Raw genomic sequence first — 18,826 nt, 5'->3', positions numbered from 1 at the left:
ACTTTTTCAAGTTGGAAAGGGCTATCAATAATAGGCAGTAGGGAGATGGAACTAGTTGATGTTCTAGAAAGGCTGACCCTTCTGCATTTCAGGATTTACCTGGTCCAGGGACCTAGCTGGAGGTTGTAGGTTTCTGAAAGTTACCCTAGTGTATAGACCTTTCTAGAGTCTTATATAATGCCCTAGGTGTTCTTTAGGATTGGCAGGAATGGTATTGGTTAGGGTTTGACAAGTTATGGTCGGTAGGAATGTCTAACTGAAGCTTGACATAAGTGACCTCCAGTACAGCCTCTTAGCAAATTCATTTTGAAATGAAAAATATTTCATTTCAATTTAGCTGGGTGCCTACCTTTCCATGTATGTACCTACCTTAATTTATTTACCAATCCCTGTTTTGGGGCATTGAGGTTGCTTCCAGTTTTCTGTGTTATGAACCACTCTGTGGTACACATCCTTCTACACAAGCTTGTATACTTGTGAAAGTGTCCCTACCAGGTAAATTCCTAGAAATTGACTTGCACATTTCAAATTTTAGAACAAATTGCCCTCCATAAAAAATTGTATTCAGTTTATACCCCACCAATAGTTTGTGCTTTTGCTGGTTTCCTCAATACTCTTGCCAATACTGGTTGCAACCAACCTGCTGATCTGATAGAGGGAAAGATGGTAAGTTTTTTGTTTGATTTGCGTTTCTTTATTAATTAGCAGAGCTGAATATTCTCTTTTGTTTACTGGTTATCTGTGATCTGTGAATTGTTGATGGCTTTTGCCCGTTATTCTATAGTGTGTCCATTTTTTTTTAATTGGTTTGTAAAACTCTTTATAGAAATTGAAAGTAGTACTTTGTCATTTTTTGTTGCACATGTTATCCCCAGTTTGTCATATGTCTTTTAGCTTTATTGGGTCATTTTCTCCTATTGAGAGTTTCTGATATTTATTTGGGCAAAATATTTATTAGGCTCCTATTCTGTGCCAAGTATTATAGGAGATACTGGGAATATAAATGCTTATACAGTCGTCTTGGAAAGTCCAAATGGCAGAGCCAGATTTAAAGTCTGTCTCTGAGTCATGAATGTTAAAATGCTCACCTACATTTTCTGCTAGGAACAGATTCCTATGAGTCTCATTCCATCTGATTCTGTGCCTTTCTCTGTCGGTCCTCTGCTTGCAGGTGTCCTGGTAAAGGTGGTGGAGGTGTACTTCTGTGAGCGCTGTGAGCAGAGCTTTGCAGAACCTGCTCTTCTGGCCCTGCACCAGTGCACTGAAACGTTTACACAGTCTGTGCAGGGCCTGTCTAGCCCCCCAGGCTCTTCAGAGCAACCCCCTAGCAACATCACCCTCCCTGGCCCTCTGCAAGGCCAGAGTGCACCAAATAGCCCTCTGCTGTGCCCCGTGTGTAGACAAGAGTTTGCCCAACTCCAAGCCCTAAAGAGCCACTTCAGGATTCACCGGGGCACTCCAGGCACTTTCTCCTGCCCAGAGTCTGGCTGTTTGTTCTCCACTGAAGATCGCAAGGGTCTACAGCACCACTTGAAGCAGACACACAGAGTGGTTCCTGTGCCCTGTTCTTTCCGGAGTTGTCCCTTGCTCTTTGGGAGCCAGCAGGACATGGAGCTGCACCGGCAAACTCATTACCCTTTCCACTGCAGCCATTGCAGCTTCATGGGCTCCAACATCAAACTTTTCCAGCAGCATCAGCAGAGCCATGAAACTGGGATGCAGGGAGAACTTTCTGCTCTTCAGAGCCTTCCATCCCAGGAGCTGCTGCCAGGTATGAGGCAACAGGTCCAGTAGTCCTCTGCCTTAAATGCAGCCACTATTGGTCTTTTAGGAGAGGTAGCAGTTTTCATACCATGAATGTGCATGAGTACAAGGAAATCCAGAGTAGGGGTTCAGAAGGATAGAAATGCTGGTTATCATAGAAAGGCACTTAGAAAACTTGAACCGGTTAGAATATATCAACAAGAAGGTATCTTTGTCCCTGAATATGAGTAGAGTTTGACTTTAGCTATATTGCAGCCTTGAATTTACTTAACCAGTATTCTCTTCTGATCCATTTCAGAGCTTTCTGGGCACAAAAGCAAAAATGCCCCTCTTGGTCTTTTAAAAAAATTAAAAGGCGTGGAATGATAAAGGAGCGGGAGAAAATAGAGAAAACAGACTAAGAGAAGCTTGCTAAGATTCAGTTTTACTTTGGTCCCTGAAAGGAAGACCTCTGTCTCCTGGGAAAGAATCCTTATATCTTTTTCTTACTGAGGCAGCTGCATCTTTTGGAGGTAGAAGGGGTGGATTTGAAAGGACAACAACCCTTTATTGTTAAATTGAGTTTCTCGGTAGAACAATTTGGAGAGTGGAAATAAGGTTTGTTCACCAGGAACCAGCCATTATTAGTGCTGGGACCTGGACCAGGGAAGTGCAGTCTGCCCATTCTCTACCTCTCAGTCCCCCAGTGACCTCAAACCTCTTACCTTCAAGCTCTCTGAGGTTGGTGTTAATCTGAGCTTTAATTTAGTATAGACTGTAGCAGTGCTGACAGCTGAGCTCGTCTTTTTATTCCTGCCTTGAGGCAATAATTTATTTACCTTGAAGCCAGGATTCCCTCATACTAACTGGGGAGGAAAATGGTTCTTCCAGCCAATAAATGGAGCCATACAAGCATTCAGTGCTGTCATTGGTTTCTGTAGACTTCATCAGATTTTATGTATCTCCAGTACCCAAAGTGCCCCCAGGAGAGGGAGAGCCATCAGAGGCGACAGATGCAGCCTTGCCTGGGCAGGAGTCAACAGAAGAGGAGGAAGAAGAGGAGAGTGGCACCCAGAAGGACACCCAGAAAGTCCTGGAAAAAGGCCAGGGGATTCAGTTGTTGGAAGGTATTGACATCATTAGGCCTGAGGCTCTTGTTGATAGGGAGGAATGGACTTTGGAAAGCCTGACGTCGTAGCTCTGGGTTTTGGGTTATCTGAGTTCTGGTTCAAGCCCTTCAGTTTTTTTCTATTCCACCTTGGCGTATCAAGTGGGAAAATCGTAAATGAGTAAAGACTGTAATAACACAGAGTAGGGGTAAACACAGTTTGTTCTCCTGGACTGGTTTTCCTTAGGCAGAAATCTCTAGCTGGGATGAAGAGGGGGGTAGGAAGGTGGTAATGTCCATCATATGAAGATGCTAGAGGTTACTGATGGTCAGGCAGCAGCCTGTTTTGTCTGGCATTGAGCCTACTGAAGATTTTTTTCTGAATCCTTGCTTCCCAGTTTTCCAAGTCACTAGAATAATATTTGAAACCCATCCCAGAGGAATCACGTTTAGTGCCAGGTGAATAGGAAAGATCTGATTATATTTATTACCAATTCTCTATTTAGAATCCTTGAATGGGCAGGCCATGGTGGCTCAGTGGCAAAATTCTCGCCTGCCATGCCGGAGACCCGGGTTCCATTCCTGGTGCCTGCCCATGTTAGAAAATAAAAAATAGAATCCAGTGAGCCATTGTCTGGAAGTAAGAGTCCTTTACTTTCTCCTTGTCCCTTCTGCTCGCTTTCTGTGAGGCACTTTTCCTTCCAACTAACCCTTGCTGGTTTTTCTGCCTACCCCGTAGAACAAGGGCAGGAAGAACAGGAATGCCCGTCCAGATTGTTCTTTTGAGCACCTTTAAGCAAAGGCTCAGGAATACTTGGTGGCTGGGTGGAATAGGTCAAATGGGCTACAGCAAAGTCTGAGAAGCCCTCTGTGATTTTGTCACTCTGAATTCTTGAGTTCCTCGTGTCAGTTCTTTGAGAGCACCATATATGTGTCTGGGCAAATTGTGGTTATCCTGTTATCTGGCCAACCCCTAACCCATCAAATAGTCTTTCTCTCAGTGCTCTCTGCACCCCCTGAATATTCCTCTGACCCCTGTACCCTTCTCTCCCTCTCCCAGGGAATGTGCCATCCAGTGCTGAGTCCCTTTTCAAGACCCACATGTGTCCAGAGTGTAAGCGCTGCTTTAAAAAGCGGACCCATCTGGTGGAGCACCTCCATCTGCACTTCCCAGACCCCAGCCTCCAATGCCCCAACTGCCAGAAGTTCTTCACAAGTAAGAGCAAACTCAAGACCCATCTGCTGCGGGAACTGGGTGAGAAGACCCACCGCTGTCCATTTTGCCACTACAGTGCAGTGGAGAGGAATGCACTCAACCGCCACATGGCCAGCATGCACGAGGCTATTTCCAACTTCTACTCAGACACCTATACCTGCCCTGTCTGCCATGAGGAATTCCGCCTTAGCCAGGCCCTCAAGGAGCACCTTAAGAGCCACACAGCTGCAGCTGCCTCAGAGCCATTGCCTCTTCGCTGCTTCCAGGAGGGCTGCAGCTATGCAGCACCCGACCGCAAAGCCTTTGTTAAGCATCTGAAAGAGGCCCATGGGGTGCGGGCTGTGGAGTGCCGCCATCACTCTTGTCCCCTGCTCTTCGCCACAGCCGAGGCCATGGAGGCCCATCACAAGAGCCATTATGCCTTCCACTGCCCCCACTGTGACTTTGCGTGCTCCAACAAGCACCTATTCCGCAAGCATAAGAAGCAGGGTCACCCTGGCAGTGAAGAGCTGCGCTGTACCTTCTGCCCCTTTGTCACCTTCAACCCTGTGGCCTACCAGGACCACGTGGGCAAGATGCATGCTCATGAGAAGATCCACCAGTGCCCTGAGTGCAACTTTGCTACTGCCCACAAAAGGGTGCTCATCCGACACATGCTACTTCATACAGGTGAACTGGCTTCCATCCTTAAAGTAATGCAGTGATAATAATATTGATGATAATAATGATAATGACTAACATGCGCTTTTAATGTGTACAAGATACCACATGAAGGGCTTCACGTACATTCTATTATTCAATCTAGTATTCCTAGAGATGAGTCTAAGATCAGATAAGTCTGGTTTTTCAGATGACCCTTGAGTGTCCCTCAGTAAAGTGGTCAACTCGGATTTGAATCCAGGCAGTCTGATTCTAACCACTGTGCCCTGACCACTATGCTGTTGGCCTAACCCTTAAACTTCTTTCCAGTTCTCCTTGCCCCTACTCAGGTTGACCAGGACAGATACTTCCCTTTGTAATTCAAGTTATGGAATGTGCAATGAGAGATAGGGCGAGGAGACTGAGCCATTCATATATATAAGCTATGGTCTTCCATAGCTTAGGTATCTGTGACATTGGAACAGGTCATCTCCAATGACCTGGAATCTGCAGATGTTTCAACTCAAAACTAATTGGTTACCAGCATTACTGAGGTTTGGATGACAGCCAAATCAGGCTGCCTGCCCCAGGATCATCCCATTTGTGATCACTGTAAAGCATCAACAGATTGGCAGAACATCAGAGAATCTCATCAAAGATAAGAGGGCAATTTTAGGCAGCTTGTGATGAAACCATTGTTGTTCCATTATTTCTACGCATGCTTTAGTCTCAAAGTCTCATTTCTGAGGCCTTTCCTAAAACCTTCCATCTATATAGTACTTTACAATTTATGGAGTTCTTTCAAATGCATTCTCCCATTTGATCCAAACAGCCTGTAAGGAAGGTAGGTAAAGATGAGAAAACCCACTCTGAAAAGCTAAATGGCCTGTTTCAAGGTAACACGGCTAGTATGAGAATCTGCCAGAACACCATGCTACTTGTCTTTCACCCTAGGGAGAGGTTTTGTGGGTGGGCAAGGAAGTCAGGAAGGGTTCTGGAAGGGCACATCTCCAGCCTTTAGTGCCAGGCCTTAACCAACTACATGTTAGTTAAGCACATCCTTGAGTTCTCGCTAGGCACCACTGAGGACCTTGGGACATTTCATTTAATCTTTACATCAACCATGTGAGGTCACTATTTTTGTTATCCCCTTTTTGGAAGCAAGGTAACAGACTTTGAGAGGTTAAATACCTGCCCATAGCTGCACAGTAGTAAACTAGAGTTTGAATCACCATTTCATAACTTTGTGACTTCTCTGTGCCTTAACATCCTTATCTGTAAAATGGAGGTAATAACAGTACCTGCCTCATAGGAATGTTGTTGGATTCAATGAGAAGACACATTTTTATGAAGGGCTCAGAAGAGTGCCTGGTACCTAGTGAACAGGAATAAATGTTGGCTATTAATATTTTTATTTTCTGCCAGTCTCAGAGTCAGAGTTCTCAACCACTGTGTTCTGTTGCCTAATTTCTTTCTCCTCTTCCAGAAAATGGAAGAAACTGGGCCAGGTGGAGTAGCTGGCCATTAGTGCCAGCAGGCTGTATAACAAATTAAGAGTGAACTTTAAACTTAGCTTTGAAAAGCTCAGTCTTTACTTTCTTCCCATCTTCACTGGTGTTGGAGTCGGGGGAGTAGTTGGCTGAGAGTGGTATGAAGCAGCATTAAATATTAGGATGCTTTCAGCACCTCAGAGAGCACATGAAGCTTTCTCTCCTGCTAGTATCAGGGCAGACTTGCTGGGGAAAATGATCTGTCAGTTCCCAAGATCTTGTCTGACCTATGTTCTCTCCCTTTTCATCCCCATCCTCCACAAAGGTGAGAAACCTCACAAGTGTGAGCTGTGCGATTTCACATGCCGGGATGTGAGCTACTTATCTAAACATATGCTGACCCACTCCAGCACCAAGGATTACATGTGCACTGAGTGTGGCTATGTCACCAAGTGGAAGCACTACCTCAGTGTGCACATGCGAAAACATGCAGGAGACCTCAGGTACGAACACACATGCACCCTTATCCTTATCACGGGAACTTGGTGCCAAATTAGCCTCCTCTTGGATCCAACTCCCTGGCCCCAGTGGTCTCTCCTCTACCTAGAAGAGACTCTTGCATGTCTTCCTCTACTCCCATCATCTCTGTTCTATTGTCACAGCTGGTGTCTGTCTGTGGCCCAGTCTGTGTGGTGACCCAGTCTGGGCTAAGGAAAGGGAGGATGAGCCCAGAGACTAAGGAATCACTTGAGTTCCCAGAATCCAGTCTTGGGAAAGTAGATAGACTGTACTCATGACTTCAATCTCGGCCCTTTCCAAACCCTAGACAATTCCTCTCTGAGCTGTTGCCCAGCTGGCTAGAGGACTTCTCCATTGCTTCTATGCCTCCATGGGAAAATGGGAATTTGGCACAGAAACCTTCCCTCTGGGGCTGTAACAGTGTCGGCTCCTTAAGAAGTCTCTGGTGGGTCGGGCTGATTCTTCCTTTAGGAAGCAGTATAGAGTAGGGGTTAGAACACAGGGCTGCCATGGCACAAATCTTGCCTCTGTTCCTTGCTACCTTGGCAACCTTAGTCAGTTTACTAACTTCTCTCTGTCTTAGTTTCCTCCCCTATAAAATGGAGTTAACTATCTAATAGGGTAGTAGAAAGGAGGAGTAAGGTAGATGATGCAGGTACAAATTGAATGTAGAGCTTGGCTGATAGTAAGTCCTTTTTCTGTAACTAATTTTCTATAATTGTTATAATTGATTTGTCATTGTGATTGTTTCCCATCCCTTCCCTCCTTACCAGATACCAGTGCAACCAGTGCTCCTATCGCTGTCACCGGGCTGATCAGCTGAGCAGCCACAAGCTACGGCACCAAGGCAAGTCCCTGATGTGTGAAGTGTGTGCTTTCGCCTGCAAGCGGAAGTATGAACTACAGAAGCACATAGCTTCACAGCATCATCCTGGCACACCAGCCCCGCTCTATCCCTGCCGCTACTGCAGTTACCAGAGCCGCCACAAGCAGGCCCTGCTGAGCCACGAAAACTGCAAGCATACTCGCCTCCGTGAGTTCTGCTGTGCCCTCTGCGACTACCGCACCTTCAGCAACACTGCCCTCTTCTTCCACAAGCGCAAGGCCCATGGCTATGTGCCCGGGGACCAGGTCTGGCAGCTCCGCTATGCCAGCCAGGAGCCAGAGGGAGCTAGACAGTGCCCAACACCCCCACCAGACTTAGAGCCCTCAAATCAGCTATCTGGTCAGCCAAAGGATCCAGGCCATGATCCAGGGACTGTGGTGGACCCCAGCTCAAACCAGACCTCACCAGAGACAAATAAGGAAGATGGTGCTCAGAGAGAGGATGGCAGTGAGGCTCCCCAAGGGTCTGACCTGGTTGGCAGCCCAAGCCCAGTGGAGGTGGATGAGAGCAGCTGTACACTACACCTAGAAGCCCTGGGAGTAGAGCTGGAACCTGTTCCTGAGCCACCCCTTGAGGAAATCACTGAAACAGCCCCTGTGGAGTTTAGGCCCCTGGATCCCTCAGAACCTCTGGAACTGGAAGGAACAGACAGAACTTTGACAGAGCTGCCCAACTTCGAAGGCATTGGGCCTTCTGGCTTGGGTGCTGAAGAAGAACCTATTCTGGAGAAGCCAGTACCTGAGCTTCCCAGAAATTTTCCATCCTCAGAGGAGCTCCCGAACAACTGGGTAGAAAGCTTCAAGGCAACTCCACCTGCTGAGACAGCATCATTGCCCCAGTTCCCTGAATCAGAGTCGTTACTTAAGGCCCTAAGGAGGCAGGACAAAGAACAGGCAGAGGCACTGGTGCTTGAAGGGCGAGTACAAATGGTAGTGATACAGGGAGAGGGGCGGGCCTTCCGCTGCCCACATTGCCCTTTTATCACCCGCAGGGAGAAAGCCCTGAGTCTACACTCCAGGACTGGGTGCCAGGGCCACCGAGAACCCCTGCTGTGCCCCAAATGTGGAGCTAGCTTCAAGCAACAGCGTGGCCTCAGCACCCATCTGTTGAAGAAGTGCCCTGTTCAGCTCAAAAAGAATAAGGGCTTGCCCAAACCAGATTCATCCATCCCTCTGCATCCCCCGCCCATGAGCATCCAGGCCTCAGAAAATACAGAGGGTGGGAAGACCCCACCTGCACCATTAGAAATAGATTTAGTGCTCCCAAAAGATGCTCCTGAGCTGCCCAGAGAGCCAGAAGAAATAGAGGTGCCTCCTACCATCCCCTCTGGCTCCACCGTCCCTCCTGCATGTCACTCCTCACCCACAGAGAACCCTGAGAAGTTTCACTTTGAGCAGGGCAAGTTTCATTGTAACTTGTGCACGTTTCTTTGTTCTCGGCTCTCCTCCATTACCTCTCATGTGGCTGAAGGCTGCCGTGGGGGACGTGGTCGGGGAGGGAAACCAGGGACCTCCCAGACCCAGCCTATTGTGTCCCTCCTGAGCAATAGGGACTTTGCTCCCTTGAACAATAGGAGTACAGAGTTAAGCCCTGGTGGCGGAGACACAGCTTTGGTTCCAAGGCAGAAGGGGGCTCGCTTCTCCTGCCCCACATGTCCCTTTAGCTGCCAGCAGGAACGGGCCCTGAGGACTCACCAGGCTAGGGGCTGCCCCCTTGAATCTAGAGAGCTGCATTGTAGCCTCTGCCCATTCGTTGCCCCTGCTGCTGCTACCCTGCGACTCCACCAAAAGAGGCGGCACCCTACTGCAGCCACAGTCCGCAGCCCCAGGCCCCCTCTGCAGTGTGGGGACTGCAGCTTCACCTGTAAACAGAGCCGTTGCTTACAACAGCACCAGCGACTCAAACATGAGGGAGTGAAGCCACACCAGTGCCCTTTCTGCGACTTTTCCACCACCAGGAAGTACCGGTTAGAGGCACACCTATCCCGGCACACAGGTGTTGGCCGCATCCCCTGCAGCTCCTGCCCCCAGACATTTGGTACCAACTCAAAGCTTCGCTTGCACCAACTGAGAGTGCATGACAAAACCCCTACACACTTCTGTCCACTCTGTGACTATAGTGGCTATCTCCGCCACGACATCACTCGTCATGTCAACAGCTGCCACCAGGGTACCCCAGCCTTTGCTTGCCCCCAGTGTGAAGCCCAGTTCAGCTCAGAGACAGCACTCAAGCAGCATGCTCTGCGCCGACACCCCGAGCCCACACCCCCAGCCCCTGGTTCTCCCTCAGAGGCCACCGAGGGCCCCTTGCACTGCTCCCACTGTGGGTTGCTATGCTCCAGCTCTGCCAGTCTGCGAGGACACACCCGTAAACAGCACCCACGACTTGAGTGTGGGGCCTGCCAGGAAGCTTTCCCTACCCGGCCAGCACTGGATGAACACCGGAGGCAGCAGCATTTCAGCCACCGCTGCCAGCTCTGTGACTTTGCTGCCCGGGAACGGGTGGGCCTGGTAAAGCACTACCTGGAGCAACATGAGGACACAGCTGCAGCAGCAGTAGCCTCAGATGGGAATAGGGATACTAGCCAGCCCCCTCTGCGCTGCCCCTTTTGTGACTTTGGGTGTCGCCATCAGCTAGTGTTAGATCACCATGTGAAAGGGCATGGGGGCACCCGGCTATACAAGTGTACTGACTGTCCTTATAGCACCAAGAACCGCCAGAAGATCACCTGGCACAGCCGCATCCACACTGGAGAAAAGCCCTACCGCTGTCACCTCTGCCCCTATGCCTGTGCTGACCCCTCTCGCCTCAAGGTAAGGTCAGGGACTATGGGGACAGGGAGTGGAGTAGTGGAGGCTCTGGAGTTCAACTACTTGGGCTAATTTTAACTCTTCTAGATATTAACTGGGTGACGCTGGGCAAGTTACTTAACTTCTCCAAGCCTCAGATTCTTTATCTGTAAAAGAGAAGATAATGCTTACTCACCTGATAGGGTTGTGTTATAGTTTGCCAATGCTGCTGGAATGCAATATACCAGAAATGAAATGGCTTTTAAAAAGGGAATTTATTGTGTTACAAGTTTACAGTTCTGAGTCCATGAAAATGTCCAACAAGAGGTTACCTTCACTCAAGAAAGGCTGATGCCATCTGAAACACCTCTGTTAGCTGGGAAGGCACATGGTGATGTCTGCTAACTTTCTCTACTGGCTTTTTCAGATGGCTACTCCAGGGGCATTTTCTTTCTGCATCTCCAAAGGTCTCTGGCTTTGTGGGCTCTAAAGCTTTTTCCAAAATGGTTCCCTCTTAAGGGCCTCCAGTAAGCAACTGACCTTGAATGGGTGGAGACCCATCTGCATGGAATCCACCTAATCAACAGATGCTACCCACAATTGGGTGGGTCACATCTCCATGGACACAACTTAATGAAAAGGATCACACCCAATAATATTGAATGAGGATTAAAGAACATGGCTTTTCTAGGGTACACAAGAATTTCAGACCAGCATAGGTTGTTACCAAGATACAATTCCATAATACATGCTTGACATAGGATAAAGACATATAATAGGTTGGGGATAATCTGGATAATGATAACAGCTAACATTTATTGAGCACTTACTGTATGCCAATTATAATTTTAATCCTTTCAAAAACATGAGGTATACTTATTAGTATTAGAGAAGTTGTGCATTTACAGAAAAATCATGCAGAAAATAGAGTTCCCATATACACTGCCCCCCCAATACACCCAGGTTTCCTTATTATTGACACTTTGCATTAGTGTGGTAACTTTGTTACAATTGATAAAACAATATTATAATTATACTATTAACTATGGTCCATAGTTTACTTTAGAGTTCACTGTCTGCATTGTACAGTCCCATGTTTATTTGTTATATTCCAGTAACATAGATATAATCTAACATTTCCGCTTTAACCACATTCAGATATATCATTCAGTGTGTTAATTACATCCACAATGTTGTACTACTGTCATCCATTACCAAACTTTTTCCATAGCCCCAAACAAACACTGTATCAATTAAACATTAACTCCCTGTTCTAGTTTGCAAAAGCTGCCAGAATGTGATATACCAGAAATGGAATAGCTTTTAAAAAGCCAATATATTAAGTTGCAAGTTTACAGCTGTAAGGTTATAAAAATGTCCGAATTAAGGCAAGGTATAGAAAAGTCAAATTAAGGCATCCAGGGACAGATACCTTGGTTCAAGAAGGCTGATGATGTTAGCCTTTCTCTCTCAGCTGGAAAGGCACATGGCAACATCTACTAGCTTTTTCTCCAGGAATTTTCAGTGGCTTCCTCAGGGGTGTTTTCTTTCTTCATCTCCTATAGTCTCTGGCTGTGTGGGCTCTGTTGGCTCTGGTGACTCTAAAGCCTTTTCCAAAATGGTTCCCTCTTAAAGGGCCCCAATAACCAATCCCACCTTGAAGGTGGAGACACATCTCCATGGAAACCATCTAATGAAAAGTTACCACCCCAATTGGATGGGTCACATCTCCATGCAAATAATAAAAAAGATACCACTCAGCAATATTGAATGAGGATTAAAGGACATGGCTTTTCTGGGATATACAACAGATTCACACTGGTACATTCCCCATTCCTACTTCCACCTTATCCCTGCTAACCTGTATTATAGTTTCTGACTCGATGAATTTGCATATTCTGATTATCTCATTGAGTTAATATAATATTTTTCCTTTTGTGTCTGTTTCAGTTCACTCAACATGATCTTTTTTTAAAAAATATTTTTATTGTAAAAACGTAACATACAAACATATTCTTGACATAAAAACATTCCATTCATGGTGACAATCAGTGGCTCACAATATCATCACATAGTTATATATTCATCACCATGATCATTTTTTGAACATTTGCATCACTCCAGCAAAAGAAATATAAAGAAAAAACTCATATATACCATACCTTTCACTCTTCCCTCTCTGACCACTAGTGTTTTCATCTACCCAATTTATTTTACCCTTTGTTCCCCTATTATTTATTTGCTCATTTTTATCCATATATTTTATTCATCTGTCCATACCCTGGATATAAGGAGCATCAGATACAAGGTTCTCACAATCACATAGTTACATTGTAAATGTTATATCTTTATACAATTGTCTTCAAGAATCTAGGCTACTGGAACACAGCTCAACAGTTTCAGGTACTTCCCTCCAGCCACTCCAATACACCATAAACTAAAAAGAGATATCTATATAGTGCATAAGAATAATCTCCAGGATAACCTCTTGACTCTGAAATCTCTCAGCAACTGAAACTTTATTTTGTCTCATTTCTCTGTTCCCCCTTTTGGTCAAGAAGGCTTTCTCGATCTCTTGATGCCAGGTCCTGGCTTATCCCAGGCTTTCTGTCCCATGTTGCCAGGGAGATTTACACTCATGGGAGTCATGTCCCACATAAGGGGGAAGGCAGTGAGTTCACATGATGAGTTGGCTTAGAGAGAGAGGTCACATCTGAGCAACAAAAGAGGTTATTTGGGGGTGGACTCTTAAGCCTAATTTTTAGTAGGCTTAGCCTGTCCTTTGCAGGAAGAAATTTCATAGGGGCAAACCCCAAGATTGAAGGGTTTGGACTGTCAAAAAAGGTACCTGCTCTCCCCAAGGAGTGGTTAACATAGGCTAGCTGTGCCAAAACTGTAGTAGGGAACTCTGAATCTTATAGTAATAGAAGGAAAGAAAATCATTCCAGAAGCAGCACAAAGTCAGTGTTGATGCAGAATCCCCAAAGTTGCCCTGTTGGAATTCCATTTTTGCTTATGCTAACTAGACTCAGTTTCTGTTGTTTGCAAAGAACCTTGATGAAAGGCAGAAAGAAAATATTTTTCACATCATTTAATAAAGTTTTAGTTTTCTTCCTGTGCTCTCCCTACCCCACACATATCCATTGTTGTCAAACTAGCTCGTGTTGCTCTATAAAAAGCAATTAATCTTGCTTATTATTCTGAAATCTGACTACTTTGCCAAATCTTTTATTCTAGTTTCCCTAGTATTTTCATGTTAATGGGCTTTTTTTCTTCTCTTCCCATAATTATCCTCTTCATTTAATTTTATTGTACCAGCTAGAGAATTCCAAAACAATTTGGAATAATGGTGGTTCAACCTTGCTGCGGGCCTAAGACAATGCACTTAGAGAGTCCTTGGTTAACATTTTGTCTACTGAACAGTAGTTTGTAAGGCAGCCTATTTCTAAAGCTTCACCAATTCAGTATTACTTTAGGCATAGATAGCTTTTACCAGGTTAAAATATTTTTTTCTTTTCCTAGGTTACTAAGGGCTTTTACCAGGAATGGGTGTTGGATTTTACCAATGTTCTTTTACCATCTATTAAAATAATGTTTTTGTCCTTTAATGTAAAGAACTTCAAGCAATTACTAATATTGAAACAGCCTTGTATTCCTGGGATAAACCTTAACTTGGTCATCATATACTATCTTTTTTTTTCATTGTAATGCAAATTTAAAAAAAATTTTTTTTGATATGTACTATGTAGTCACATACCCTGTAATCACCCAAAGTGTATAATCAGTGGTTCACAGTATCATCATATAGCTGTGCATTTATCATCACAAAGTTTTTTATTGTAAAAAAAACATATATATACAAAAAAACCCCAATAAACTTGCAAGAACATTTTAACAGATACTTATAGAACAGATTTTAAAGTTTTTTATGGGTTACAGTTCCATGATTTTTTATTTTTTTCTTCTAGCAGTTCCAAGACACTGGAAACCAAAAGACATATCAATATAATGATTCAGCAATCATACTCATTTGTTAAATCCTATCTTCTCTGTTATACTCCTTTTTTTCTCCTTTTTTTTTTTTTTGATGAAAAGTAACATACACAAAAAAAGCAATAAATTTCAAAGCACACTGCAACAATTAATTGTAGAACAGATTTCAGAGTTTGGTATGGGTTACAATCCCACAATTTTAGGTCTTTACTGCTAGCTGCTCCAAGACACTGGAAATTAAAAGAAACATCGATATAATGATTCAGCAATCATACTCATTTATTAAACCCTACCTTCTCTGTATAACTCCACCATCTCCTTTGATCTTTCTCCCACTCTTTGGCGGTGTTTGGGGTTTGCCTGTTCTAACTTTCTCATGTTGAAAGGGATTGTCGATAATATGGGATGGGGGATGGAACTAGTTGATGTTCTGGAGAGGCTGGCCCCTCTGCATTTCAGGACTTATCTGGTCTAGGAACCCATCTGGAGGTTATAAGTTTCTGGAAAGTAATACTAGTGGCATGAACCTTTGTAGAATATAATATGTTCTTTAGGGTTGGCAGGAATGGTTTTGGTTGGGGTTTGCAAATTATGATAGGTAGCAATGTCTAACTGAAGCTCGCATAAGAGTAGCCTCTTGAATCTATTTGAACTCTCTCAGCCACTGACACCTTATTTGTTCCACTTCTTTTCCCCCTTTTGGTTAGGATGGCATTGTCAACCCCATGGTTCCAGGGCCAGACTCATCCCTGGGACTCATATCCCACGGATATGCCAGGGAGACTTTCACTGCTGGATGTCATGTCCCACGTAAGGAGGGTAATGATTTCACTTGCAGAATTAGGCTTAGAGAGAGGCTACATCTGAACAACAAAAGAGGTCCTCTGGAAGCAACTCTTAGGGCATACCTATAGGCAGGTTAAGTTTCTCTGCTACATAAGCTTCACAAGAGCAAGCCTCAACTTTTTAATATGTAGCTGGATTAGATTTGCTATTTAGTTTTCCATTTGTACTAAGTAAATAGGGCTTTATGTCCCCCACTCCCACCCCTCAACATGATATCTTGATAAGGTTCATCCACATTATCACATGTATTAGAACATCATTCCTTTTTACAGCTGAGTAATATTTCATTGTGTGATATATGTGTACATATATATACATATACCTACACACACACACACACCACATTTTATTTATCCATTCATCTGTTGATGGACACTTAAGTTGCTTCCATCTTTTGGCAGTTATGACTAATGCTGCTATGAACATTGGCATGCAAATATGTGTTCAAGTCCATGCTTTCAATTTTGAGGAGTATATACATAGATGTGAGATTACCAGATCATATGGTAGTGCTATATTTAACTTTAGGAGGGACTGCCAAACTGTCTTCTGCAGTAGCTGCACCATTTTACAAACCCACCAACAATGAACGGCTGTTCCTGTTTCACTTGTTTTCCATTTTTTAAAGAGTAGCCATTCTAATTGGTATGAAATGGTTTCAAATTTTGGTTTTGATTTGCATTTCTCTAATGGTTAATTGTGTTGAGCATCTTTTCATGTGCCTTTTGGCCATTTATGTATCTTCTTGGGAAAAAGGTCTGTTCAAGTCTTTTGCCAATTTTTTAATTGGGTTGTCTTATTGTTGAGTTATAGGATTTTTTTATATATTCTGAATATTAAACTTTCATTGGATATGTGGCTTCCAAATATTTCCCCATTCTGTCAGTTGTTTCATGTTAAAGTCCTTTGATGCACAAAAGTTTTAAATTTTGATGAAGTCCCGTTTATCTTACTTTTTCTTTTGTTGCTTGTGCTTTTGATAGAGTGTCTGAGAAACCATTGCCTAACACAAGGACCTGAAGATGCTTCCCTGTGTTTTCTTCTAGGAGTTATATGATCCTGATTCTTATATTTAAGTGTTCTATCCATAATGAGTTCATTTTTTTTATATCGAGCGAGGTAGGGGTCCATCTTCATTCTCTTGCATAGGGATATTCCATTTTCCCAGTACCATTTGTTGAAGAGACTATTATTTCCACATTGTGTTTACTGAACTTGACACACCTGTCAAAAATCAGTTGGCCTTAAATGTGAGGGTCTATTTATGAACACCAGTGAGATATAAATTTGATAATTGGCTTTTCCATTTCTGTGAAGAAAGCTGTTAGAATTTTTATTGGGATTGTGTTGACTCTATAAATTGCTTTGGGTAGAATTAACATCTTAAAATATTTAGTCTTCTAATCCATGAACATGGACTGTTATTCCATTTATTTAGGTCTTCTTCAATTTCTTTTAGCAATATTTTGTAATTTTTTTCATACAAGACATTACAGCCTTTGTTAAATTTCTTCCTAGATATTTGATTCTTTTTGTTGCTATCATAAATGGATTTTTTTCTTGATTTCCTCTTAAGATAGATCATTAATAGCATATAAACATCATGGAAACAACAATGCTTTCCTAACCAAAAGGGGAAAAAGAAATATAACAAAGCATCAGTGGCTAAGAAAGTGCAGATAGTCAGGAGGCTATTCTAGAGGCTGCTCTTATGTAAGCTTCAGCTAAATATTACTGATTACCATGGTTTGCTAAACCCAACCAAAACCATTCCTGTTAACCCTCAAGAACACCTAGGGCTCTATCTGAGATTCTACAAAAGTTTCACATAATAAGATTACCTTCCAGAAACCTACAACTTCCAGATGGGTTCCTAGGCCAGTTAAGTCCTGAAACCCAGAGGGCCAGCCTGTCCAAGATCAGCTAGTTCCATCCCCCATCCCATATTATCAACACCCCTTTCCAACATGAAAGATTGGGAGAAGGATCAAAGGAGGAGGAGTAATAACAGAAAGGATAAGATTTAACAAATGAGTATGACTGCTGAATCTTTATATTGTTATTTCTTTTTAGTCTCTAGTGTCTTGGAGCAGTGAGAAGAAAAAACCCTAAAATTGTGGAACAGTAACCCTTACCAAACTGAAATCTGTCCTATACCTACTTGTTACAATGTATTTTGAAATTTATTGGTTTTTTTATATCTATATTTCACACAAAAAAAATATTAAAAAAATATATAGTGTATAGAGATACTGCTGATTATTACATGTTGATCTTGTACCCTGCCACTTTTCTGAATTCGTTTTTTAGCTCTAGTAGCTTTGATGTGTATTTTTCAGGATTTAAAAAATATCTTTCTCTTTCCTAATTGCTCTGGCTAGAACATCTAGTGTAATACTGAATAATAGAGTTTTCAGTGGGCATCCTTCTCTTATTCCTGATCTTAGAGGGAAAGCTTTTGATCTTACAACATCAGGTATGCTGTTAGCGAATAGGTTTTCCTATATGCATTTTATAATGTTGAGGAAGTTTCCTTCTATTCCATTTTACTAATTCCCATTTTATAGATTTAGGGGTTAGGTCGCCCAGTGACATAGCCAGCAAGTGGCAGAGCTGAGATTCAAACTCAGCTCAGGGCAAATATAAGGGAAGGTTGAATGGGTTGATATGGTGTCCAAGACCCCAGACTGGGGGATCAGATTGGTGGTGCAAGTATGGATAGGATAATATCAGGGAACAGGGTTATCTGCCAACAGTTTCTCTGCCTGCTCATCCCTACTTTTATATTCAGTGAGCACTAAGGAGTGCACATTGTCTGGGTATATTCTTTGCTTCTGCCCTTTTCCAGTACCATATGCGGATCCACAAGGAGGAACGGAAGTATCTGTGTCCTGAGTGTGGCTACAAGTGCAAGTGGGTCAACCAGCTCAAGTACCACATGACCAAGCACACAGGTGAGTCTGTGATTTATACAGGTGTAAGGGGTTTACCCATCCCCTGGCACACCTAACCTCCTCGAGGTTGTGTCCTTACTCAGATCTAATATCAACACCAATTTTTACATTGGGGGTAGGAAGTGGACTGGAGGAGCATACTAGAATGCCTCTCCACCCTAATGAAGAACTATCAGAATCACAAGTGGGGTGAATTTGGCTAGGCCAGAGCCTGGCCAAGTATACTCTGAAAAAGCTTTCTGGGTACTGGTACTAGTTCACCTGCCCCACCTGAGAATCTCCCAATTCATACATGCGTGACTGAGGGCAAATCTACTTGGTTCCTATACAGACACAACAGAACGATCATGAGTAAGGAGAAATGGAGGGTTCCCTTGTTCTAGTGTATCCTTTTCTTCTCCTGGTTCTAGAATCCATTAACTAACTACAGTTTCTCAGAGAAAGGTATATCTGTAATCATTGCATATGGTGCCCCATATGTGGAGATATTCACCTGATACATTTCAAGGCCCTCTCCTTCTGTGAATGCCACTTCTCTTACCTCTCTTTCCCTCTTAAGCATTTTCTTTTACATTTTGAGTTGAACAAGGAGTTGTTTTTAAATGGATTCCCAAATCCCATGAGTGCCCCACCCATTTGGAAG

At 43.6% G+C, this 18,826-nt stretch overlaps 1 protein-coding gene across 6 annotated transcripts in view; it reads left to right on the top strand.

Annotated features, from left to right (window-relative positions):
* Positions 1 to 18,826, top strand: part of ZNF142 (zinc finger protein 142) — a 33,899-nt gene that overhangs the window by 7,871 nt on the left and 7,202 nt on the right. For 5 of the 6 annotated variants that reach the window (XM_077155137.1, XM_077155136.1, XM_077155135.1 and 2 more), the window contains 6 exons: positions 1,172 to 1,771; positions 2,712 to 2,870; positions 3,912 to 4,736; positions 6,522 to 6,699; positions 7,489 to 10,414; positions 18,078 to 18,183. In XM_077155137.1, coding sequence (XP_077011252.1) covers positions 1,172 to 1,771; positions 2,712 to 2,870; positions 3,912 to 4,736; positions 6,522 to 6,699; positions 7,489 to 10,414; positions 18,078 to 18,183 — 4,794 coding nt within the window. The remainder of the gene's footprint in view (positions 1 to 1,171; positions 1,772 to 2,711; positions 2,871 to 3,911; positions 4,737 to 6,521; positions 6,700 to 7,488; positions 10,415 to 18,077; positions 18,184 to 18,826) is intronic. The other variant, XM_077155138.1, reaches the window with a different exon arrangement.

The sequence above is a fragment of the Tamandua tetradactyla genome, chromosome 3 (assembly GCF_023851605.1).
Source record: "Tamandua tetradactyla isolate mTamTet1 chromosome 3, mTamTet1.pri, whole genome shotgun sequence".
In the NCBI taxonomy this organism is placed as follows: Eukaryota; Metazoa; Chordata; class Mammalia; order Pilosa; family Myrmecophagidae; genus Tamandua; species Tamandua tetradactyla.
The sequence above is the reverse complement of the archived record's forward strand: the minus strand, read 5'-3'. Positions and strand labels throughout refer to the sequence as shown.